At 32.9% G+C, this 24697-nt stretch overlaps 1 protein-coding gene across 1 annotated transcript; it reads right to left on the bottom strand.

Moving 5' to 3' along the window:
* LOC133798648 (nuclear-pore anchor) lies at positions 1–23741 on the bottom strand. The gene is made up of 48 exons (XM_062237070.1): positions 23326–23741; positions 23096–23242; positions 22909–23007; positions 22296–22424; positions 22069–22161; positions 21918–21983; positions 20935–21024; positions 20773–20850; positions 20507–20616; positions 19036–19156; positions 18834–18926; positions 17404–17452; positions 16236–16339; positions 16086–16154; positions 14909–15043; positions 14646–14750; positions 14437–14550; positions 14254–14332; positions 13399–13442; positions 13235–13308; positions 12203–12305; positions 11880–12014; positions 11710–11808; positions 11598–11639; positions 11447–11500; positions 11095–11274; positions 10375–10422; positions 10106–10156; positions 9583–9666; positions 9428–9502; positions 9143–9327; positions 8961–9063; positions 8730–8846; positions 7423–7515; positions 6660–6818; positions 6522–6575; positions 5555–5668; positions 5204–5281; positions 4951–5100; positions 4474–4545; positions 3920–4075; positions 3766–3819; positions 3509–3596; positions 3347–3414; positions 3148–3255; positions 2336–2440; positions 1823–1997; positions 1–1657 (listed from the first exon to the last, which is right to left on the bottom strand). Exons 1-48 carry the CDS (start codon positions 23629–23631, stop codon positions 339–341), a joined length of 6174 nt encoding a protein of 2057 aa, XP_062093054.1. The 5' UTR covers positions 23632–23741; the 3' UTR covers positions 1–338.
* Positions 23742–24697: the final 956 nt, after the last annotated feature.

The following is a 24697-nucleotide window of genomic DNA, read 5'->3' on the forward strand; positions in this document are numbered from 1 at the left end:
TATCATGAAAACTGGCAGTGTCTATTTCTAAATGATCATTTCTCTTTTTAAAGTAAATTATCCCACAGCCAAGTAAAAAAAAATAATAGTAATTTGTACCAGTCATCTTTCTTTAGAGTAATCCGTTTCTATATAGATTTACACGACAGACCAACCAATCAAAAGTTCGCCATGCATCTACCACCCATACCAATTCCTCATCGGTGCCAAACTTAAATGGTTGAATAATTCTTCTCCAAAATTGCTTATAAAATTAATATGATGCAACTGTTCCATACACTGATATGGAACTATGAAGAAACAAAAGTGTTAGTGCAGCAGACCATAATCTTTAAATCTCAAGGTTGTTCACTAGGCGTGGGCCCACCACGTCCTCCTCGTCTACCACGTACACCACGACCTCGTGGTACACCTCTACCACGGCCTCTACCAGGTGAAGGAGAAACTACTCCAACTCCAGCTTGTCTTAGCATAGCTCTCTGCCTGGCTCGTTCTGACAAATTTATGGTAGTGGATCCACCACTCAAAGGAGAAACCTGTTTTACCTCTTCTGATTCTGTGACCACACTGGGACTACCCTGTTTTGAAACAGAAGCTTCTGAAGTAGGTATAGCTGAAGTACTCTCAGAGACAACTGAAGCAGCTTCTGCAACAACCTGATCATTCTCCACTGGTGTTTGGTCGATACCATCATTTGACTTATCAGAAACCTCAGCAGCTTCTTCAGGTACATCAACTTCCTCATTCTTCTCATCACTTGGAATGTCTGGAGAAGTAAGCTCACCAACATCTTGAGCCTCATCATCAACCACAGCAGGTGAAGCGACTGGTGCTGCAGCAGGCTCAGGTTGAGCCTGGGCGTCCCCTAATTCAGCACTCCCCACTGCATCACCAGAACCCTCGAGCTCTGCAGCATCAGGCAACAGTTCTCCCTCTTCTCTCTCACCTCCAGTGTCCATCATAGATGATTGGTTCTCAAGATCAGTATGATCATTTGCTCCGTCATCAGACACCATCTCTTTCCCAGCTGCCCTATCCAAATTCTCTTCCATGATATTGTTGTCATTTTGAGAATCAACTTGGTTTGCCTCTGCTAATTGTGGTTCTTTTGGCTCATCAGCCTTCTCCCCTGCGATTTCAACCTCTTCTTTATCACCATCAATAATGGCTTCCTCATTTGAAGCTTGAGGCAAATCCCCAACATCAGAAGCCTCATCAATGGCTGGAAGAGATTCAAGAGTTTCCAAAACAGCAGAAGCCTGCTCTTCAACTCTCTCTTGTAGAGATTCTGAACCTTTTGACTTCTTGAGTAAAGGTACCACCACATCTGAGCCACCTTCCCCTTGAGTGATTGATTCTTCACGAAAACCAAAATCAGAAGATGAAGATTGACGTTTTCGAAGGACGTTTTGTGTCGCAGATAAAGAAGAAATATTGCCTTGAGGTTCTGCATCTGTGGATGTTGCGGGCTTGCTGCTATTATTATTAGCTCCCTCTGTCTCGGACATCTCAGTATCACCTTGGGGTTCTTCTGGTTTAAGAAGGCGTGGCCTAACCAATCTCCGGCCTATTTTACGGGATTCAATGTTCGATTTAAGTGAAGTAGATCTTCTTTCACTTTCTTCAGTTGATTTGGCTGGTAAACTCGTTGCCAGAGCTGCAGAAGATGCAACACTAGAGATATGAGGTTGTGGTACATGACCCTTGAAAAGGTTTTATATAACTTATGACTGAAAAGAAAATGAAGATATATAACAACGTTTAAAAATTATTATTTTTAATGAAAACAGAATCATTGGAAATGATCAGTGAAGAGAAGGACCAGTTGCAGCCACTGCTGTAGAATCAGCAACAGCAGTTTCTGCAGGGACGGCATGAGCTCCACGCTCACTGGAAACTGAGCGTGATGCTTTTTCGTAATTTTCAACAGCCGATACATAGGCACTACTAAGCTCTTCCAAATTAGATCCAGGAAGTTGCTGAGTCAGTGATGTGCCCTGAGTTTAAGAAATATGAGCTACAGTAAGAAATAAGGAAAGAAACCCAGTAAATATCAAGATAGTTATGTTAGATGCTTTAAACAAGAAATTAAAAAGGAAATAGGACTTGGCAACATTTAATTTTAGCACACATTACTCTTCTATTCAGTGTGCAGAAAGTATGTCCCCAAGTCTTATTCACGGTTCCAAAATACATAAGATCTAGTCAGTCATACAAAAACTAATCCCAAACTCATATTTTTAAGAAACAAAATTTGAGGCCAAAACCAACTCCCAACAAAACAGAACTAATAAATGAAAGAGGCTGCAAATCAAATGGAATATGTTGTTACTACCTCTGGAAAACTTTCTTTTCCATGCTTGAGCTTTTCAAGTTCATCTGAGAGCCGCTTCGAGGACTGCTTGTGCTTCTCAAGTTCATCAAGAAACTTTGTTTTCTCCTGATGTGAGAACAAAAGGTGTCATCAGCAGGTGTCCAGAGAAACGTGTCAGTAGAATAAATACGCCAGGAAAAGAAACACCCACGTAGAATGAGACTAATTATGAGAGCACTATATTTTCATCATAAAAAGAAATTAAGCAGTGAACAATAAAAATAATTATCTAACTTTCTGAAAATTTGAATGAAAATTACTCAGATTTTGTAAGCCTTGAAGTACGTAAGAAGACCTAAATGATTATTTGATAGACTAAAAACTAGCTTTTACGATATAATAAAAAAAAAATATAAGTGAGAACCCAATCCCAGTATGGATACTTTTTCTTTTCTTTTCTTTTTTATTGGCCAGTATGCATAGTTGCACGTAGTTGCATACTATCTTATGATACCTTACCTAAATGATTATTTTTGATAGTCCATAAACTAGTTATTAAAATAAAAAATGTACGTGAACCCAATCTCAGTATGGATACTATCCTATGATAAAACACCTTTTAGATGCTCCACAAATCAGAAACCAATCACAAAATTAATAAGCCATACATCAAATGATAATCTTACTGTCAAAATTAAAAAAAAAAAAAAACTAATACGTTATCAACGCAACAATATTAACGAGGATTAGACATTACAACATTACGGACTAAACTAAACCCATCTTATCTGAAATTAACATTCAAATAATTGCAAAGAGAGACTGCAGTAAACCTGCTCAATGTTTTTATAAGAATCCATCACTGCCTTCTCATTTTTTAGTCGCCTTGCTTTTTCTGCTTTCAACTCCTCTCTCTGCCTCTCTAGGTGCTTTTCCAGAATCTAGGCAAACATCATAAGCAACAGAAATGTAAGAAAGACACATTTAAAATGAAAGGGAAAAAATAGTAACACGAAAGATAGTTGGATGAACCTGAATTCTAGTGTCTTTTTCCTCCTTCATGGCCTGATCACCAGATGCATCCCCTCCAGATTTTTTTACTGTAATCCATATTTATATTAAAAAGTAAGAACGAGGGGAAATCCGGATTATTCTGTATCATCTAAGATAGTAGACAGTTCTGAATTTCGATACCTTGTTTAAGCTCCTCCAACTGCCTAGTAATAGCTTGATTATCTTTGGACAATTCCTCCTTCTCCTTTGACAGAATCTCAAGCCTCCTCTGTAGAGAGAGAAAAAAAAGTTACCAAATCAAGCTAACAGGATAAAAAAGGGAGGTGACAAAATGTCTGGTTCCAAAACTGACAAATAAATTTCATTGGATATATGAAAGCAATTATTAAATATCAGGTGAAGAATGAAGATTTTGGCATTATGAAATTTTGAACAACCTTTAGCTGAGAAATCATCTTCCTCTGTTTTTCCACTTCCGATTTCAGACTTGCCTGTGCATGTGAATCATAAAATGAGAAACAATTGAAGGATGCAATAAATCAAAAGGCCAAAACATTTCAGTAGGAAAAAATCATAACCGTTCTAGAATACCTCAGCTTGCAAACTATCATTTATCCTTTTCTCCCTCTCAGATAGTTCTAATCTGCAATTAGAAAGGTCTTGTTCCAACAGAGACACAGTTCCCTGCTTTTCAGAAAGAAGCCTTTTGTTTTCCTCTAACTGAGAATCCTTCTCTTTCAATTTTTCCTGATACAAAATAACAAAAGGAAAGAAAAATTTCAGTTACCAGTTACATGATACAACTCAATAAGACATGAGCGCATCCATAAATTAATACAAGAACAAGAGCAGTAATAAAAAACTTCAAAAAAATACAAATAAATAAGAGGTATCCATAATATAATATTCACAATTAATATCATAATGGAACCTCAAGTCTGTCAAAGAACACAAAATAGAAATGGGTTATATCCTTTCCTCCAACATCAACATTCACATGTAACTATCATATTAGGAGTTAAGAATTAACATAAGGTGATGTCCATTGTATTCTTTCAAATTTTTTTATATGATTGAACAGATAAAATTTTGAACTTATTAGAGTTTACTATAGGATTAGCTTATATCATTCTCTATATACCCACCTGCATCTGCTGAACGTCATCTTTCAAGCGATAATACTCGTCCACGTCAATGCTTTTACACTTTTCAAGTAACTTCAAAAAAGAACAACATTAGAATATTTAACAGCACTGTATATCTAATGTGCTTGCATGGGAATACATGACGAGGCAGGGCAGCACACACTCTGATAGGACTTAGCTACCAATTACCATATCATTAGTTTACCATCTAGATTGCTCTTGTAAATAGAATATCCCTAGTTAAAGAAAGAAAAAATAATATTCTTTTTTTAATTTACTACAGCTCACACATTTCACTTTGTAATCAATATAATTTATGGTTTTATAGGTAGATATGAGCTGATTGACAGATAATTCCATACACAACTCCACGGAATAAATTTTATCGAGAAAGTTCATACATATTTTTCAGGAAAAGACTTGTAAGTGCACTAATATGTGACCACTCAAGTGAGAAACAGAGATAAAGCCCCATACCTCAGAGACCCTCTTTTCCAGCTGTTCCTTTTCTAACCTCTGGATGTGTATTTCTTTATTACAGGCTTCCACCTGAATCTGACTCTCCTTCAAGAGTTTTTCTAAGTTCTCAAACTCAACATTAGCTTTTTGAGCCACTTCACGCAATTTCTATAGAAAGGGACAATAATTTTTGAAAAAATAAATAAATAATAGCCATTTATTGATGTAAGCTTCCAGATTAGAAATGGAAGGCGGGGGTGAAGAGTTCTACCTGGCACTCCTCAAAATTATGCTTGTTTTCTTCTCTGAGTTGCACATTGCTTTCACGAAGCAAGTTCATTTCTCTAACCTGTAAATAAATTTTATCTATTATTATCAAAAGGGAATACTACCTCTATTAGGCAACAAGTCAATACTACTTTGAATAGTGCAAAAACAAATATATATATACCTATATATAGGACAAAGTAGAACCAGCAGGTTGCACACAACAGTGTCAAATAAGTAAAAAGTATAAATTATAATTTTATAATAACAATAGAGTAGCGTAAGCTCTTGAAAGCTGATGAAAAAAAGTAAAAATCTTACAAACATAAGATTTAAAAATTAAAAAAAGAATAACCTGTAGTTGTAATGACTTAATTTCCTCCTCTGAAAATAACAATGTTCTTGAACTTGAACGTTCAGAATGAAGTGATGATTGGGCAGTTTCTGCGGCCGCCAACGCACTCTCAAGCTGGAAAACAATTGATAAATAATCATTAAGTGATCCAATGTCACACACGAAAAAATTGACTATCATATAATGCTTGACATTCGAGAAGATAGAGGCATTGCAGAATAAGATTAAAAAGAGAATAAATTGGCCAATGCAACTAAGGTAGCAGAACTTCTTTGGGTGTAATCTTATTTCCGAATCATTATAATACACCAGTGCCATTTATTTTCAAAATAAAGAATAAACCAAGAGAATATAAATCAGAAGAAGTAAATTTTGTGAAGTTTGAGCAATGATGAAGCTTGAAAACCTAATTTATTAGCTGTAGAGAAATATATACTAAACAATCAATAGAAAAAAGAGAAAAAAACAATCATTAAAGATCCAGTTTACTCTATCCCAGAAAACTTCACCATACTATTCCCCTGCATTAAAGCTTATGCACTTTCCCTTAGATTGGTAATTTGACTCCAAATCCAAAATACTTGCAGAAATAAATTAATAACTTTCAGCAGCAAATCTTAACCCATATATACACCAAAAACTAGTAATCTTCTACTATCATTAATGGTGCAAGTCTTTTTGGCACAAATTATAAAGAAAGTTTGCCACTTTTTCTTTCCCATTAAAGGAAAAAAATAAGAATTGTCCACCTAACACTGAAGATAAAGAAAATATCAGATATATTAAAATATAGTATATATATATATATTTATATCTTTGACGGACAGATTAAAAGAAAGTTGATTTAGGTAAAATTACTGTGAAAGATTTGCAGAAATCGCATTATAAACTAAAATTTTCTAATATTTAAAAAAAAAAAAAAAAGAGAAGAATAATGATAAACAAAGATGTAAACTTTCAAACGCACTTGTGATTGAAGTCGTAATTTTTCTTGCTTTAACAAAGAAATCTCTGTCTCCGCCTGTTGACAGCAAAAAGGAAATTAGGTATGATTTAAAATATACATCTGCATCTAAATTCTGTAGAGTTTAGATATGGAACTTACAATTTCTTTCGTTCTTCGCAGATATTGTATCACTTTTTGTAAATCAGCATCACTGAGAGCATCTGGACCAGCAGTTCCACTAGACAATCCAGAAGAAGAACGATCTTTCTCGGCCAATTGAATGTGTAAAGCCTCAAGTCTACTATGCAGTATTTTGTTCTGAAAAATGTTGGAAGAAAACTTAAAAATTGGCTAATAAAAAAGATGAAGTTCATAAAATAAAAAACATATACTCCAATACACCACAGACAAGGAGTGAATTCATAAAAGTTCTGAAGTGAAAGCAAGCTAACCAACCACACATCTCTTGGTAAGTATTTTTTTTAGTATTTTTAGACAACATAAGAAACTATGTGAAGAACATTGTAGGAAAACACATTATGATAAGATATAAAATGAAGAGAAAAGAAATGTTATAAATCTATTATAATATGGACAGAACATTCAGGCAAGATTTACCAAATCAAATCAAACTTGGACTACCATAGAGTGACAAAATGCAAGTAATTTCATAAACCATTCAGAACAACTTTAAATATTTATCCCCCTCGTCCTAAAAAATAGAAAAAACATAAAAAAAAAAAAAGGTTTTTTATAAACCAAATGGTTGTCAGCTGACCGAGACAAACCTGTTAGTTCTTGTGATATGTATTTCTATTACTGACTACTGGTTATAATGACATTAATTTCTAAAGGCATATCACAAACTAATAATAAACACCAATCTAATATACCACCGCATGCTAAAGCATATAAAAAATACCTGTTCGTTGAGTTCATTGTACTTCTTTTCAGCATCATTCTTCAATTCCAGAGCTGCTGCCTTCTCAGCTCCCCACTTTGACTTTAGCTCATTCTGAGAAGAAAAAAAAACAGATGGAAAATTAACAACAAAACACACAATATTCAAACCATAATTTCTTAGCCGTGAATGGTGTTCTTTCAGTCTGTTGAAGCAGAAACAAAACACATAGAAGATCCAATAAATTGTAAAATAAACAGAAGATTCAAGGTAGAAGGTGTAAAATATAGACATTATGGTAGTTTTTGTGGCTGGAATAAAATAACAGAGGTTTTGAAGATTGGGAAGAGAGTTTAGAATCTTTATCGGATAGCATGTGCTGTGTGGCTATATAGGTGTTTGATACTAAAGATTTGAAAGATTTATCCTTTTATGATCTAACTTAGGAGTTGGGGTATTTGGTTTAATTCTCAGATGATAAAGTGACATTATAACTTTTGCACTCATTTCGTCAAAATAATGTCACTCCATGCAACTAATCCACAATGCACATACTACATAGTAGTAAGAAATAAATTCATCACATCAAGAAGAATGTTAGAAGCACTAATTCCATAGTCTCCCTGACATCTCCTGTCCCAAGTACACCCAATACTCACTCTCTTAGTGTTCACGTTCTGGACAGTCTTCCCACTCCTCTTACAGTGTTTCCCCGTGGTTTTATCTAAGGTATTCACACCCCTTTGGCATCTCCTTAATCCACCTTTGGTGGCTCCACAGTATCCTATATTGTAAGGCCACTAAGAAGACCTAATATACAACTACAGAAGAACCTCATATCAACAGAAGAACCATCTGATATAGGAAAGTCAAAAATAACTGAACAAAACTAAGAAACTTAAGAGTTTAATAGAAATAGGAAACAAGATCTCTGGAAGTTTAAACAAAATAGGAAACTATCAATGTGATATATCAATTTTAATTCTAAGCCAAATCACACATCAAGCTTTTGTCTGCTATAAACTCCACACCTAAAATAACTTTGACATGGGCTAACAAAAAGAAGCTTGGTAACAATATAAAGGTCCCTAACTCCCTCTTATGCTGAGCTCACATGAATCAAGAATTTGAATTCAGCAATCACCCACTATCTAAAATAATTGAAAAATGAATAATTCTCAAGGCAAAATTTTAAATAAAATATGCTAGCTCAAGTGGGTGGATGTGTGAGTGTGTGTGGGACAGGGAAGGGGGTGTTCTAATCCCCATTGTTCAATTTATGAATAAATAAAATTGGAAGGGAAAGCTTTCATGTGAGCACAAATTACATTTTCACATTTCTGTGCATCAACCAATTTACGCAGCTCAGATGCTTCCTCTTGAAGCAAACCCAAAGCCTTTGAAGTTTTATTCAATTCTTGTATTGTTTCTGACTGGAGGATAACCTGAAAATATTTGACATAAAAAACGTTACTATTTAAGGTTGGGGAGCAAGTACACAAACATGGTTTCTCTCAACACATCAATCGACCAAGAAGATGGACTAGGATAAAGCTAACCTGTCTTTCATAATTAGCCTGAGATGCACGCCATCGCTGGTGTTCTTTATCCAAATCTTCTTTCAAAGCAGAAACTTGGATCTCCATTGTCATAATTTGTGACCTGGAAAAGAAGACAATATATGACACACCGAATAAGATTATCAATTTTAGAACAACATATGCATCATGAAAAAACTTACGCTTTAGCTGAATTTTCATCTTTTAGACTTCTGATTTCTGCTAAAGCAGAAGAAAGATCTTCCTCCTTCCCTGCAGCTGCAGAAGCCACTTCTTCAGACTTCAGGCTACATTCATTTTCAAGTTCAGAAACCTTCTCTCTAAGAGAAAGAAGTTCAGCTTCCAATGATCTCTTTAGCTTTTCAGCCTGTCAAAATATTTCCAAGGACAAATTAATTATGGTAAATTTCATAATCATCCCACAAAAAACTTTTTAAAAAAAAAAAGGCAAGCAACCACATAGGTACCTCAACTTTAAAATTTTCATGGGCACATTCCATTTGTTTTAGTGCATCTTCATTCACTTGAGCTATACTCTTATACTGCCAATCAAAATGAAATAATATATTGGTTAGGTTGGCTTTAGTGAATATGAGCATTTCAAAGAGTACAGAATAAGAACCTGCAGCATATGATCCTTGGTAGCATGTGCTTCCTCTTTCAATTTTTCGATCTCCTCCTTTGCTGCCCGCAAATCCAAGACGACCTAGAGCAAGTTTAACCAAATGAATAACAGACCTTTTAATTTTAACACAGCAAAGACATAGTTTATTGAACCAAACAAATGGCAGTCCATATTAGTTCAACATAGCAAAAGCACATTTATTAACTTGGAATTTCCATTTGTTTTTCAAATTTTACTGAGAAAAGGTGCGGAGTTATGTTCTCATATTTCCATAGACAAGATACACTTGTTCAGCAGAGAACCAGAGATAGATGTATATAAGAAACTAACAAACCTAAATTTATGCTTGAAGAGAACAAAATAAAAGACCAGTTGCCTAAATATTTATGATCTCACACAAGTTTTCTTAGTAAATAGTTATACCTATCTCTTTAAAAAATATAATGGCAGCAGATGATAATAGTATACTCACTGGACTAAGAATCAATCAAAGAAAGAATAAACATAACCAAACACATACCTCACTGCCAAAAATGGAGGAAGATCCACTTGCACCATCAATATCAAGATCCTATATTAACAGAGCAGTAGAGGATGAGAGTTATAATAATTAGAACCACAACTTATTATACAGCAATTACAAGAACTAATGGTACGTTTACTTGCATGTGATAGGAATGTTTTGTGTTAAGGTAAGTAAACAAGGATAATAAATACACCTATTCTCATTCCCTAATCCCAAGCAAGAGTTCCCAACACCAGAGGATAATAATTTCATAAGAAAAATACCTTAACATCTGAAGACTTAATTTTTTTCTCCAGATCAGACAGTTTGACCTGAATGAACAAATCAGGAGTTTTAAATAAGAGTAAATTCTTTCAAATACGAGTCAGCATATGAATGCATATCCTATATACACAAATATATGAACATGCAGAGATCCACTGGCAACCACTCCGATGGATCAAGCTTGCACCAAGTTTGCACCCAAATTATTTGGTGAAAAATGCGAGGGGCATCGTCCCACAGAAAATGTGACTAGAAAATTTACTTTTAGCTTATGAAAGTCTTAGAATTAATTGTATTAAATTAGAGAGTTTTAGTTTCAAAACAACACATGACTAGAAAATTTTTATTAAAAAAGTACAGGAAAATAAAAGGAGTGCTAAGAAAACTCTCTATTGCACTCTTTTTTATACTCTCCTCCTTCATGCATGAACATGTGTATATTATTCAACTTTTTATATTTTAATATTTTTTTAAATCATTAGTGGAATCCACATTCACTGATTTAAGAGAGTACAAAAGAGAATGTAATATAGAGTGTATTTAGCATTTCTCAAATAAAAAATGCATTTGGTCAACCTGACCCATAAAGCCAAGGGGCAGGTCAGCCCTGCCATGGCTCCAAAGTTACAGGGGTGGGTAAAACCTGGCCCATTTACAATCCTACATGCATATTAGCTATGTCTTTTCCACATAAATATGAGGACAAATTGATAAAAGACCTCTGCTAAAGTCGCTCTAGTCTCTGCAGCTGCAACAGCATGCAAGGCATTACTCAAGTCCTTTCCCATTTCCTCAACTTGTCTCATGGCACTTTTTATGGTCTGTTCACGTTCTTGTGTTAAAGCTCGAACATTATCCCGTTCTTCTTGCAGCTCTTTCCTTGCCTCAGCCCATTCTCTCTGTAAAGATACACTCATAGTCATCATAAATACTTTATGGATTGAATAAGCTAATTATATTATCCAAATTCCAATAAGGAAACAACATTAAAAAATATTACAAAATCGCAAAAGCTTGACCCATCTAAACGAATAATTAAACAGAAAATATCACGGAAGAAAAGTAATAAACCTGAATTTGTTTGGTATACTCTTCTTGTCTTTTCCTCTCTGCAGCTCTTGCCTCCTGTAGTTAGAAGCAAAGCAAAGTCACATAGTAAAAAAAACAATTTAGCTGCTACACTTAAAAAATAAATAATTAATTCTTCACTTAAGTAAACTACCTCTCGAACTTGCTCTGCACACTGAATAGTATCCAAACTAGTCTGCAAAAAATAATTTTGAGAACAAACGCATCATTTAAAAAACGAACATAGTATTTGTGGAAAATACCACCTGCAGGCGATGAACCCTCTCTGACAAACTGCGAACTTCATCTAAAGCCCTCTTCTCTGCATTAACTAACATTTCCTTTTCATGCTTTAGAACAGACACCTGTTGGTAAGACAATATAAAGTGAGTACCAAATGACCTCAATCTGCAAACATTAGTCGAAAACCAATTACCTCCATGTTCAACTTCCTAGAAAGCTCCTCTGCAGCATTCACAGATTCAGAATTTTCACGCAACTTTCGTTGATAGTCAATTATCAACTGTGAAAACTCCACGTTCCTTGCTAGAATACCATTACTTTCAGTTCTCTGACACAATAAGTTGCAAAACAAAAATCAGTTTAGACAAATATCAGGGCCAAGTGCCATGTTCTGTCTATAAACTGTATAAAGAAAACCTTGAACAATGAAGACAGGTGACAGCAAGATAGAGAAATAAAGCTGTTTAAATATATATATATAGAGAGAGAGAGAGAGATTGTTATTTATATAGCCACCTGATGCTCAAATTCTTTCATGAATCTGTCTAGTCTCTCTCTAGAAAAATTCGCTTCCAAAGCAAACTTGTCACGCTCTGAACGTATGGAAGTGATCTCAACCCTAATCATTAATTATAAAAATACAGAATCATAAACAATTGAGAAGAGGTGTTTGATCATGAATTAATAGAATATAAAAATACAAAAGTAAATAGAATGAATAGAGCAAACATGCAATAATCAAGGCAAGTATACATAAATAATGAAAACAAATGAAGTTTTCATCAATCTCAGAAATTACCCAACAGGTATGAGGTAAGTGATTGGTCATACAAAATAGAGCGCATGACTCAGAAACAACAGCAATATCACGAGCTTTATACAATAACAAAAACAAAGCATTACAATCGTACAAGTCAGGTACCATACAATGTTCCCAAAAAAATATAAAGAGATAAAACAAAACAAATTAAGGACTAACAGGCACACACATATTGAATAACTTCTCACGGTCACGCCTAAAACATGAGTGAAAAACACTAAATAACTGGATCTGGATTATATAAAATAGTTGAATTTGGTTAAAAAAAAATTGAATAAGCATGCTTGGAATCATCCTCTTTCAAGTCAAAAAAAAAAGGTTTATAAACAAATAAGAGAATGAAGGAATAAACATACAGCAGACACAAGCACATCTAAGGTCAAGCTTCGAAAGATATAAAATAAAATAAATAAAGCAATTAATCTCAATCCAAGTCAATGTTCTATTAATTAAATAAATAAATAAAAATTTAAAGAACCTAGACGGCACGTTTGGAACCTTAACAAAGAACAGGAAGAAAACTATACGACTAATTTGGGTCAGACTATCACACACAAATCTTGTCTGTAATCTCATCAAGACTAACTCCCTTCTCCTTAACATCTTCTTATCTTACATGGCAAAGATAACTATATAAGGGGGAACAAAACTTCTTTAACAACTATCAAGAAATGGAAAAGGCAAATCACACAATATAATAACACCTAGATTCTAATATTAAAACTTACCTAGATTTTTCCAGCTCCTCTTCAAGACGTTTCCCTCGTTCTGCAGCCTGTTCTTGGGCCTTTCTTGTTGTTTCCTATATTATTGTATAGTTTGCAGGAGAAGTTATTAGTGCAAAGCAGGAAAGACTAAAGACACCAAGCACTTGCAGAAATTCCCTTCATACCTGAGAACCTTCAAGAAGCAACTTGAAGTTGGTTCTTCTGTCTTCTGCAAAATATATATATAGAAAAAATAGAAAATAAATAAATATTAATGAATAAACAGGATTGGTCCAATCCAAGGCAGCAATTCGAGACCACCGTGGTTTGAATGAAAGTCAATTAAGCATGACAATTCACAAATTTAGAGAAATATGCCCCAATAACCACAAGATGATCAGGGTGACAGCTTTACAACAACACAAATGAAAAGAAATACAATATAGTTGACAAAGACAGTTCTACAAACTATACTTTGCTAGAAATAGTAGAATATTCAAAGATATGGAGAAGAATGTAGGTGCTATTCGGGAGAAAATAAGCATTCGATGACTGGATTTCCAATACTAAGAATTTTAAAGTTTTTCCTTTTTCTATGCTACTAAATGATTGGTAATCTTGGGTGTAATTCGATACTAAGCTTTTCTTTTCTATATAAAATCATGAATAGCTTACAAGATTGTAATTTGGAAGATAACAAATCATCGTTTGTTTATAACAATCAGTGTATCTTATGAAGAAAAATAAGAACATGACTCTTTACTTCCTGTGTTTTGAAATTTTATAGCACATATTTATATATTAAAAAAAACTAGTACAATTTTGCAAAAGGTTAATTAAAAAGATAGTTCAGGAGTGGTCAAAGAAAACTTCAGATCTCAGAAAAAATAAACAGAAAAACTCCCTAATAATAATGCTAACCAAGAGATAATACCATAAAGAAGAAAACAATCTTTTCCAAATTAAGTTACATCTATATTCTATAAAGCAATTCTTAATAGAAATCTCAATGTGCGTAAGATCAGAAGATGGATAGAGACCTGGAGCAGCCTCTACAGGAAGAGGAAGAACCGAGTGGAGTTTGTGTTCCTCTTCATATAACCTTTTGTACATTGAAACCTGTGTTAAGGAAGCAAAAAATTTAATAACAGCTTGACAAGAAAGTTGCTAGTCATAGCAACAAGTAAAAACACATGCTAGCATCTGTCAAAAACAATTCTCACGGATGTGTGAAGTGATTCAATCATCTGTCCTTGTTCTTCAGCTCTCTGTAGTACTGCCACAACTCTAGCTGAAGCTTCGTCAGTATGTTTCTTGAGTTCCATTTCAAGTTTTTCCTAAATTCCAAAGTATGAAGTTAAGAAGAAGTTTGCATATCCAAGCGTAAGACAAACAAACTGTTTGTGAACAACGTAAAGTTGTTATGGCCAACCTTGAACTCCATCTCCTTATTTTCAATTTGTTCAGAAAGACTGCGTACAACACTCCTGAGCTGAACATTTTGCTCAACCAGTCCATTTATGTCCTTGAAGGTAAGCTGATATTGTAACATCCAAAGTGAATCCTAATTAATATCACTTATTTATATAAAGAAAAAAAAAACAAATATGAATTCCAAAGAACCATGCTATAGAAAGAATACAAATACTCTAACTATCATATCATCATGCAAAAAAATCAGATAACCAAGCTTACAAGACGTTCAGAGATGACTTTTTCAGCATCTGAATCTATAATCATCCCAAACGGAACAATAGAAGTGTCATTATCTTGACCAGAAGATCCACAACGAATCTGTATATCCTGACATTCCTTCAGAAGAACTGTCACCTATAACATTCGCACCCAGAAAAATAAGCAACTATCAAAATGCTGGTATCCCACCTAAAGACACATAAATCCAATCTCAATCGTCCATCTAGAACAACCTAATGTAAACTCTTATATTGCATGGGAAAAAAATGGATCATTTTTCTTGTATGCACGTACTAATCTTGGGTGCCAAATTTGGTATCAATGACATCAAATTCTAAATTTTAGCATGTTCAAAATTTACAAATTTTGCCACAAAAAATAACAAGTGCAGTTTAAATCATTTATTATAAGAAAATTATTATTTCAACATTTTCTACCTACACCTTTTTTTTTCTTTTCCATTCTTTGACACATCTCTTCCCTTCTTACACTTATTTTTCATGTCTATAATCAGTTTGATGTTCAAATTCTTCTAAAATATGGCATTGGCAATAAGAAAACCCAATATAATATTTAACTTTAAAATATTAGTTAATTATCAGGCATGGCTCCACAATGCTCTCATGCTTTGGTAGTGGAGTATAGTTGGATATAGAAGGAATATAGCATAACACAATGAACACCCCATCATTATACTATCAATGAACACAAATGTTTTTTCAAAAATAATGAGATTACATAGAATATAGATAAAAAACAACAATTTTTTTAATTAAAACAACAATCAAAAACCGCTCTCCAGCAGAACTAAGAAAAGTGACCCAAATTAGTTTTTTTTTTAAAAAAAAAAAGAGAATGAGTTCTTTGATCTCCTCTCAAATAGATTGAGAGCCCTCACTTATGGCGGAGGAAAACTGTAGAATACAAACAAACACAACAAACAAAAACCCTACCCACCAACCAAACATCTACCAATCCCTACACAAAACAGACAAAAAAGATTTTTTGAAAAAGAGACAAAGGTCAAAAGGCTGACCTCTACTCAAATAATTGATTAAGGCGGAGGAATACCGTGGCAACAGACAAAAAAGATAAAAGACAAATCAAACTTTTTTTTTATATACGAACAAATTAAACTCATTATGTAAATAACCACCCATGATATCTCCTCTTTTACCTGTTTTTGAAGGTCAATAATCTCCTTTTGAGCAAGATTATAGTCACGTTCATGCCTCCTTAAATCAGCCTAAAACCAAGTGCATAAGGTAAGAGATCAGACATGACAAACATAGTAATAAAACTGTGTATAGATAAACATGACTAGAACCTTTAACTCCTGGAGCGATTTCTCCAAGTTTGCCTGTTCAGAAGTTGAGATTTGCAGTTTATGATTGATCATAGAGTATGCCTCAGCCATTCTCTCATGTTCAGCTGCATAAATGTAAAAGATGCTTATAAAATTATTGAAACAAATGTTGCCTATATTCAAAATTAAAGTGGATACAAGTGCTAAATCCCAGTAATCACAGAGCGGTGGGGATAAAGTATCCCCTTTGTTTCCTTTTCCATTATCTCCTGAATTTTACTTGCAGGATTTCTCCTTTTTCCATTTTTTTTATTCTTGTCCTAATTGCTCCTTATGTTATGACCGTAATCATTTAGCCTTTTCTTGCGGCCAGTATTGCCATCGTATATCCTCACCAGCCATCAGTAAAAAACTGACTATCATGATTTCTTGTATTTTATAATCATATTTTACAGTTAACTGTTCAGACTAAGTTTCAATTTTTGAAAAATTTATACACAATTAGATACTAACCAGACCCAACTATCTGAGCTACTACAATTAGCATATTTTATTTTTCTTTTCCAGTAGTAACTTATTCTAAAATGGCTTAAATTTCAAGGAAATTCATTTCCATGAATATGTGCCACATGCATAATATTAATATTGTGAAAAACAAAGATGAAAAATTATGTAACAGCACTACAGTATGAATAATCCATGCAACACATGCATAATTATGCACTCACTTTAGTAAGTAAATAGTAACCGGTTAACTTTCATATTTTAGACCCTTCCTGCTTCTTTCTTATTTGAACAATCACAACATCTTAGTTCTTATTTATGTTTATCAAATATATAATGTGCCTTCTATGTCTTTTATCTTTAGATTCTTTACAAATGTACTGTATATGCATGTGACCTGACCTATTATCTGACACTTGAAAGTTCACTAGCAAAAGACAGTATCATTACTGAAAAGAGAAATTCAATTTTGGGTAGCCGTTTGGATATTTAAGAATAAAGATTTTAATGGTTTTCTTTCTCCAATTTAATTAAAGATTGGAGCCTTTGGTAGTAATTTAAGATGGTCCCTCATCGCCTTCTATTCTGTAGTTGATGATACCTCATCATCTTTTTGTAATCCTTCTGAGTTTCTAACAGAAATCCCGTTTCTCATGGGGTAAAAAAAAAAGGTAAGAACTTGTACCCCTTTCATCCAAAATTAGCTCAGCTTTCTCCTCAAGTTCATATAGGATCTGAAAAAAAAAAGGAAGAAGTAAATTTCACAAACTTTAAAAGACAAGAAAGAAGTACACCAAACCAAATAATTATCAAGGACAACAGTTCTCCATAGCTTCCACCAGTAGTCAGAGGCAAAAAAATAAGAGGTACATAGAGAGTTGAGACCAATAGAGATGAAACTAAAATTCAGATGATATTGCAGAAAACAAATAATTCTTGAGGTAAATTCATTTACCCACCTGAATATGGTGCTTTTCACATGTCCCCTTTAAAAGCATACAATTGTTTATAGGCATATTGCCTTGAAAAGAATTTCAAGACCAGCCAGTTCTATGGAATGGTAATAGGAATGAAATTATAATTCTTTTGTTTGGTAGAGATTTTTGAATCAGTAACTGAATAAGAATTATTATATTTGAAATAGTATGAAATGGAATGAGATGAAATTTTTATTATTTTGACCAAAATATTTTTACTCTATTCTTATATATAATTTTTGTAATCAAATTATCATCATTTTAAATGTTTCTTTTACTTTTATATATAAATTAAACAAATAAATAACATATATTATACATAAATATAAATATTTTGTAAAACGAAGTACAATAAAATATCATTAGTACTTAATCAAATTTTTTATTTTATTAAAAAAATTTGTAAAATCTAATTTTATTTTAAATCTTATTAAGATATATATTTTTTTGAATAAAAGTACAATAAAATATCATTTGTACTGCACATTTAAAAAAAAAAGAAACAAAAAAAAAAGTAACAACAATATTTTTTTAAACAAAGTAACAACAAAACATGATGCATTGAAAATTTAAAAAAAAAATTGATGCACCAAAAAAGACAAAACACATTTTACATTTGAATGACAATTCCATCCATTTTTTAATGGAATCTCAATTCTTATGGATGGGTGAAAAGCAATTGCAATGGAAAAGTGATTCCATTGTGAAAAAGTGAACCAAACATAGGAAAGCTTTCCCTTTTCATTCCATTCCAATGGATTCCTATCAACCAAACACTACCTTAATATTTCTTTACTTTTAAGACAGAATTTGACAAGTGAAAACCACTTTGATTCTGTCAATAAGAAAAGACAAAAGAATTTCATACCAAAAAAATATATAAAAATTGTCAAATTCATCTGGAAGTTGACACTTACAGATTAGGGGACGTTGCAAATAATTGCAAAAGGCACAGTAAGCCAAAGAAAAAAAATTATTGGGAGTAACACATTTAAGGTATCATAGTTCAAGAGGTGAAAGTGCAATTTACCTTATCTGTACAATATTACATACATATAATAGCACAAGACTAAAATAAACTGAAACAGAAACAAATAAACAATATCCTCTTTGTTCAAAGAAGCAGTATGCACCATACCCGTTGCAGTACTGCCTCAGATTCCTTTCTTCCCAACTGCTCATGTCGAAGAGCATCAACAGCTTCCTGGTACTTTGAATACATTTTTGCCAGCTATTTAGTGTACCCAAAATAGAAAATAAGGAAATAGCAATAATAAATAAGTGGTAAATCACAAGATCAAACCAATGAAACGAACAATATAACTGCGTTAGTAGCTTACACTCCAACCATCACGCAGAAGTGAAGCAGCTAATGCAGTTCCTGAAACACCTGCTGGGATCCTAGGAACAAGCATACGGTCATTCTCAACCGTGTCATTCGTTACAGCCGAATTAATCCATCTGCCAGATTAAATCAGCTCATGTTACACCATATACATGCTACATCTGTAGTAGAAATGAAGAATCTACTAGAGAAAATTCTAGGCAGGTCATGATCAATAGAAAGATGGAATAATGCAGGTAAAGATAATTCAAAAGAAAAAGCCACCTTCCACACATCCTCCCAAAAGAAACCGCCAGTCCAAAAATATTCAAAAAGTTAGTAAAAAATAAATATTCAAGAATTTCCAAACAATCCTCTTGAAACCCAATCAAGATCTTGAACTCCATATATAATCTTAATAGCCTGTCCCAAAAAAAATTATGCTCTGCTGACACTATTTTAACTGTAATGGTTTTGTTTGTTTGACCTCCATACTTCAGATTTATTTGACAAAGTATATACAGTATACCAAACCCCAGAACCCCACAAGTAAAGAAAAGAAGATTATGTTTGCTATACCTCCACAAGCTCAATTATACACCACTAACAGATCCTTACAAATTTTCATACAAGCAAAAAGTACTATCTCTGTTACAATGATCAGACACTCAACTTCCATCATTGTTGATCTTACATATTACTACTCTACATAACATTTAGTTACTTGAAATTATTATAACCCCATTCTCAAAACAATGTACTTCTACTCAAGTACAATAACACTCAACGCAGCTCTACTTCAGTCTTTCCTCTCCCATTCTCCTTTCTCAAAGTTGCAAGTCGCAACCTAAATTATTTATATTGAACTTAAAAAAAAATGGCTCTGGAAAATCAATTAACTCGTATAAGAAATCTACAAATTGAATACTTGACCACCATTTGGTTATCTGGTGAGAGGTTTAATTATTCAAAGCATTTTTTTAATATTTCCTATCCCTGTTTAGTGTATTTTTTCACACTATTCCTGTATTATTCTCTCATTGATAGAAGCTGTGTTTTTTTCAAAAATAAGAGACCAAAAAAATCTACAAATGATATAATTAAGAGGGTCGACATTATGTGAAAGTAAGAAAATGTAGCTACTTTTAGTTATTATGTAAAGCACTGGTCATAAACTCGCAATTCTTTGAAATTGTTGACACCTTCATTGGCCACATTTTCAAACTTTCCTTTTCTTCAATTTTTAAAATGATAGAACTGTAATGATATCCTTTTCTTAGAGAAAAATACTTATACTTTTTTTATACTTCTTTATTGATGAACAATAGTCTAGAATCTATTATAGAAAGAAAAAAAAAGCACTGACAGAAGATCAAAATAAACACTGAATAACATCAAAACTCATTCAAAAAAAAATCACAGAAATCAGCACACAAGTGAATAACACAAAATTAGAAAATGCTCTTAAATAGTTAAGTTGAACATACGCTTCAGTAGTAAAATTACTGAGAGGAAGAAGCTTCAGCTCATTTTCTTTCCTACTTCTTTCAATTTCAGCTTCACACTTTTCAAGTTTCAATTTCAGATCTGTAACTTCCTGTACACATATAATGCCACACACAATACGTAAGCCTGGGATAATTAATTTTGCATCTACACTGAATTTTCTTCAAAAGATCTCAACTAAAATCTTTCACAGGGAGATACTCAACTGGGAAAGTAGATCTTGGGGTAATAGGACAAGTGTAGCTACCTTTTCAAATTGTTGTCTTGCAGATACTTCATTTTCTAGTCTTTCTTTGTAATCATTTTGAACTTGATCAAGATGTGTCTGCTCAAAATAAAGGATCATATCATAATGAATGAATGAAAAAAAAAAACTCAAAATGAATATTCAAGTGAATAAAACAATCACCTCTAAAGCTTTTATAACGCCTTCAAGATCTCCAGCCTTTTTAGACCATTCCTCAGAACTTTCTTTATACAGCTCTACAAGCTTATTCACCTAAAAAGTTCGTGAAGGTAAATGATTCACACAGAACATAATAAACGTCAAAATACACAAACACACACGTAAATATATTATAATTTTTCGAGTAAGTGGCGGTTAAAATACCTAATACTTTCAAAATGTTACACTTCTATACCCAATCTTTTTTTTTTTGCGGGAAATATTCTCAATGTTTTTAAAATATTGCACTTTTATACTTATTTTTTATTATTTTGATAAAAAATTTAAAATTTTAATTATTTTTTAAATTTTAAATTATTTTCTCTTTCTTATTCTTTCTCAATATAACTATTTTAAATTAAATATTAATAAATATTTTATTAAAATTAATAAAAATGATTTAAAATAATTAAAAACATATATTTCATCAATTTCAAATATAAGTTTAATTATTTTGATCAATTTTACTAATCTTAATTTTTTTTTATTATTTTGAATGTGAAAATAATTTAAAATTTTAAAAATAACTCAAATTTTTATATGTTTCCTTCACTTTCTTATTATTTCTCAAAATAATTTTCTTATTATTTCTCAAAATAATTTTTAAAAATAGATATAAAAGTGCAACATTTTAAAAACATTAGCTATATTTACCACCAAAAAAAAAATTAGGTACAAAAGTGAAACATTTTTAAGATATTGTATATTTACCACCAAAAAAAGATTGGATATAAAAGTGCGAAAACATTGGGTATTTTAGCCGTTATTTACTCTAATTTTTCTTTACCAAATTAATGCATAAAAGTAGTAAAATAGATTAGAAAAAGATGAAGAATAAGAAAAAACTTATGTTGATACCAACTCATGTATAAACTAATATATGCATTGTTAGCACGAAAGCTGTTGTTATATGACATCTCAATACAAAGACTTCTAACAGCACTCACTGTTGAGAGTTCAGCAGACAGTTGCTCCTCATTTGCTGAAGCAGCATCTTTAGTTGAGCATAATTCCTACACGTAATTAGAATTTTAAAATATAAACTACCCAGCTAATTAGGAATGACATGCAGCAGAATTTCGTTTCTCAATATTTTACCTCCTGCAATGATGTTAGCTTTGTTTCAAGCTCTCTTGCTCTTTCCTTGTTCCAGTTTAGAGAGGTGGAACATTCTTCAAGTTGTCTCTCGGCCTGAAAATATAAGGAAGTTAGGATTCTAAGGAATAAAGGTAGTAAGGACCCACACACTACCCATCACGCACAGATATACAAATATTTAACCAACTAAGCAAAATATTAGAAAAGAATCTAAAAGAAAAACTTACATCTGCAAGCTTTGAGGATAGATCTGCCTCAAGATCAGCATGCTTTCTCCGCAACTCAATAAGATTGTCTACTTTGGATGTCAACTCATCATTAAGCCATGCATTATGCCTTTCAAGAAGCTCTTTCTCCTGCTCACATCCAAATTTATAAGGGTTTTAAATATAACTCCAAAATCAAGTTAAACATGTAAGAGTGTCACCTAAATTTGAAGTAACACTAGCCAGTGCAAATTTAATAAACCCAAAGACAGAAAGTTAGAAGATAACTGTGTCATCTTAAACACCCATAGAGAACTAATGCAACGAAAAATGATCAAATAGTCTTGTCTATTGCCAATTATAATCAATTTAAAAAAACAATTAAACTCATTAACTGCTAAATCAATTACTACTTAAGTTTGAGAAGGGTTCAGGCTAGCTCTAAAGATATTCACAACTAAACCAACTGTAGACCAGTTAAAATTTCTTCATAGGAAGCTACAATGAAGACCTAAATGAGGCTCGTATGGTTCAAAATATGCATGAAAAACAGCTAAAACCAAATGAGCATTGCGGCAGTTCACATCACCGGAGTCATTTGAGCTTTTGTAACCAGAAATTATAAATGTTTAACCTGGGAGAAACGAGTACACGCCGCCTGGGATCGTGCTAATTCAGCTTCGCTTTCGCTCACTCGAGCCTCCTTTTCCGAGGCAATGTCAGTCAAATTAACCTTCAAGATCATCAAACAAGACAAGAAACCGTCATTCAATCAATGCCAAACATGTTAATAACTTCCAAGCTAACCCAAAAATACTTACAATCTTATCAAGATAGCTCTTGATGTTGGCGTTCTTCTCACTAATCTCTAAATCCTTCTGCTCCACCAACCCAAGTAACTGCCTCTTCGACTTATGCAGCTCCGAAACATCCGTCTTTAGCCTCTCAATCTCCCCATCTTTTTCAATCTACATCCCAAAACCAACCAAATTACGTCCAGTAAACATGCATATCATAAGGAAAGAATAAATTAAAACCCTAATCTACTTACAGCTTGCAAATGGAGCTGGTGCTTTTGGGCCTGGACTTGGGCGAGTTCAGAGAGGCGCTGGTCGAGAGAGGACTGGAGCTGGTTATTGTGGGACTGAAGCTGAGACAAGTCGGAGGAGAGGGAGAGGTATTTCTGCTCGAGGAGAGAGCAGGTCTGCTCGGCAGTAATGGAGGACGCATCAGCCTGAGCTCTGAGGGTGTCGAGCTCTTTCCGTAGGTCTCTGATGAAGGAGTCGGCCTTGTCCGCCACCGAAACGACGTCGTGGCGTAGACGAGAGAACTCCTCGTCGGAGACGAAAAGCGGCATCGTTTTGGGGGTGACGATGCGAGAGTGGAGTGAGAGAGATAAATGGAGGAATAGGAGAGGGCCGGGTACGGGAATTTAAGTCTCAGCTATGTTATTGAAGAAAATCAAACAATCAGACTGAGTCGGTCTGCAATTTATAAATTTTTTTTAAAAGTTTCATAAATATGGCTTTTTTGATAAGTTTTTGTCTGGCATATTTTATTTGTTTACATTTATATGTTTTTTTTTCATATTTTTGTAATTTTATTAGTATATGCCAATATACTTAGTAAAAAAAATTTAGTATTAATTTTTTTAATTACTTTTAGGATTTTTTATTACTATATTAATTTATTATATTTTAGGTTAATAATATAGGAATTTTACATTTATATATCAAGAATGTAAAATATTTACAAAAATACATTCAAATAAATTATTTTCACAAATAATTGTTTCACGTCAGCATAGTATACCAAATTTTGAAAAAAATTAAAAAATCCTGCTTCTCGAAATTTTTTTTCTGAGTTGTAAAAATTACTTTTTGGTTATTTAAGATACTGATAAGATACCAATTAGTTAATTTTTTTATTAAAAGTTTTATTTTTAGATTATATTATTTGAGTATATTTTGGTCACATCTATAATTTATTTGTAGACATCTTAATATATCAATTAATTATTTTTAGGTTTTATTATGGTATCTTATTATTTAAGATATATTTTGGTCATTTTAAAGCTTATTTGAGAAATTAATGAATTGTCATATAGTATAATAAATTACCATATAATTTATTAATAAAAAGTAATTTAGTATACTACACGGTAACTTTTAATAAAAAAATTTAGTCACTTGTGTAATTTACATGTCTTATTATTTAAGATATTTTTACATTACATTCAAGTATGTTGACCTGTGAAATTGACCAACGATCGTATGTACAGTATACGACACATTTTGAATGGAATGAATATTAAATACGACAGAGTACAAATATCTTAAACAAACACACAAGAATTTATAGTGGTTCAGTCTTGTTCCGATGAACAGTAATAACCTATTCTACTTAGTTTTTAGTATTGAATT

The sequence above is a fragment of the Humulus lupulus genome, chromosome 8, assembly GCF_963169125.1.
Source record: "Humulus lupulus chromosome 8, drHumLupu1.1, whole genome shotgun sequence".
Classification (NCBI taxonomy): domain Eukaryota; kingdom Viridiplantae; phylum Streptophyta; class Magnoliopsida; order Rosales; family Cannabaceae; genus Humulus; species Humulus lupulus.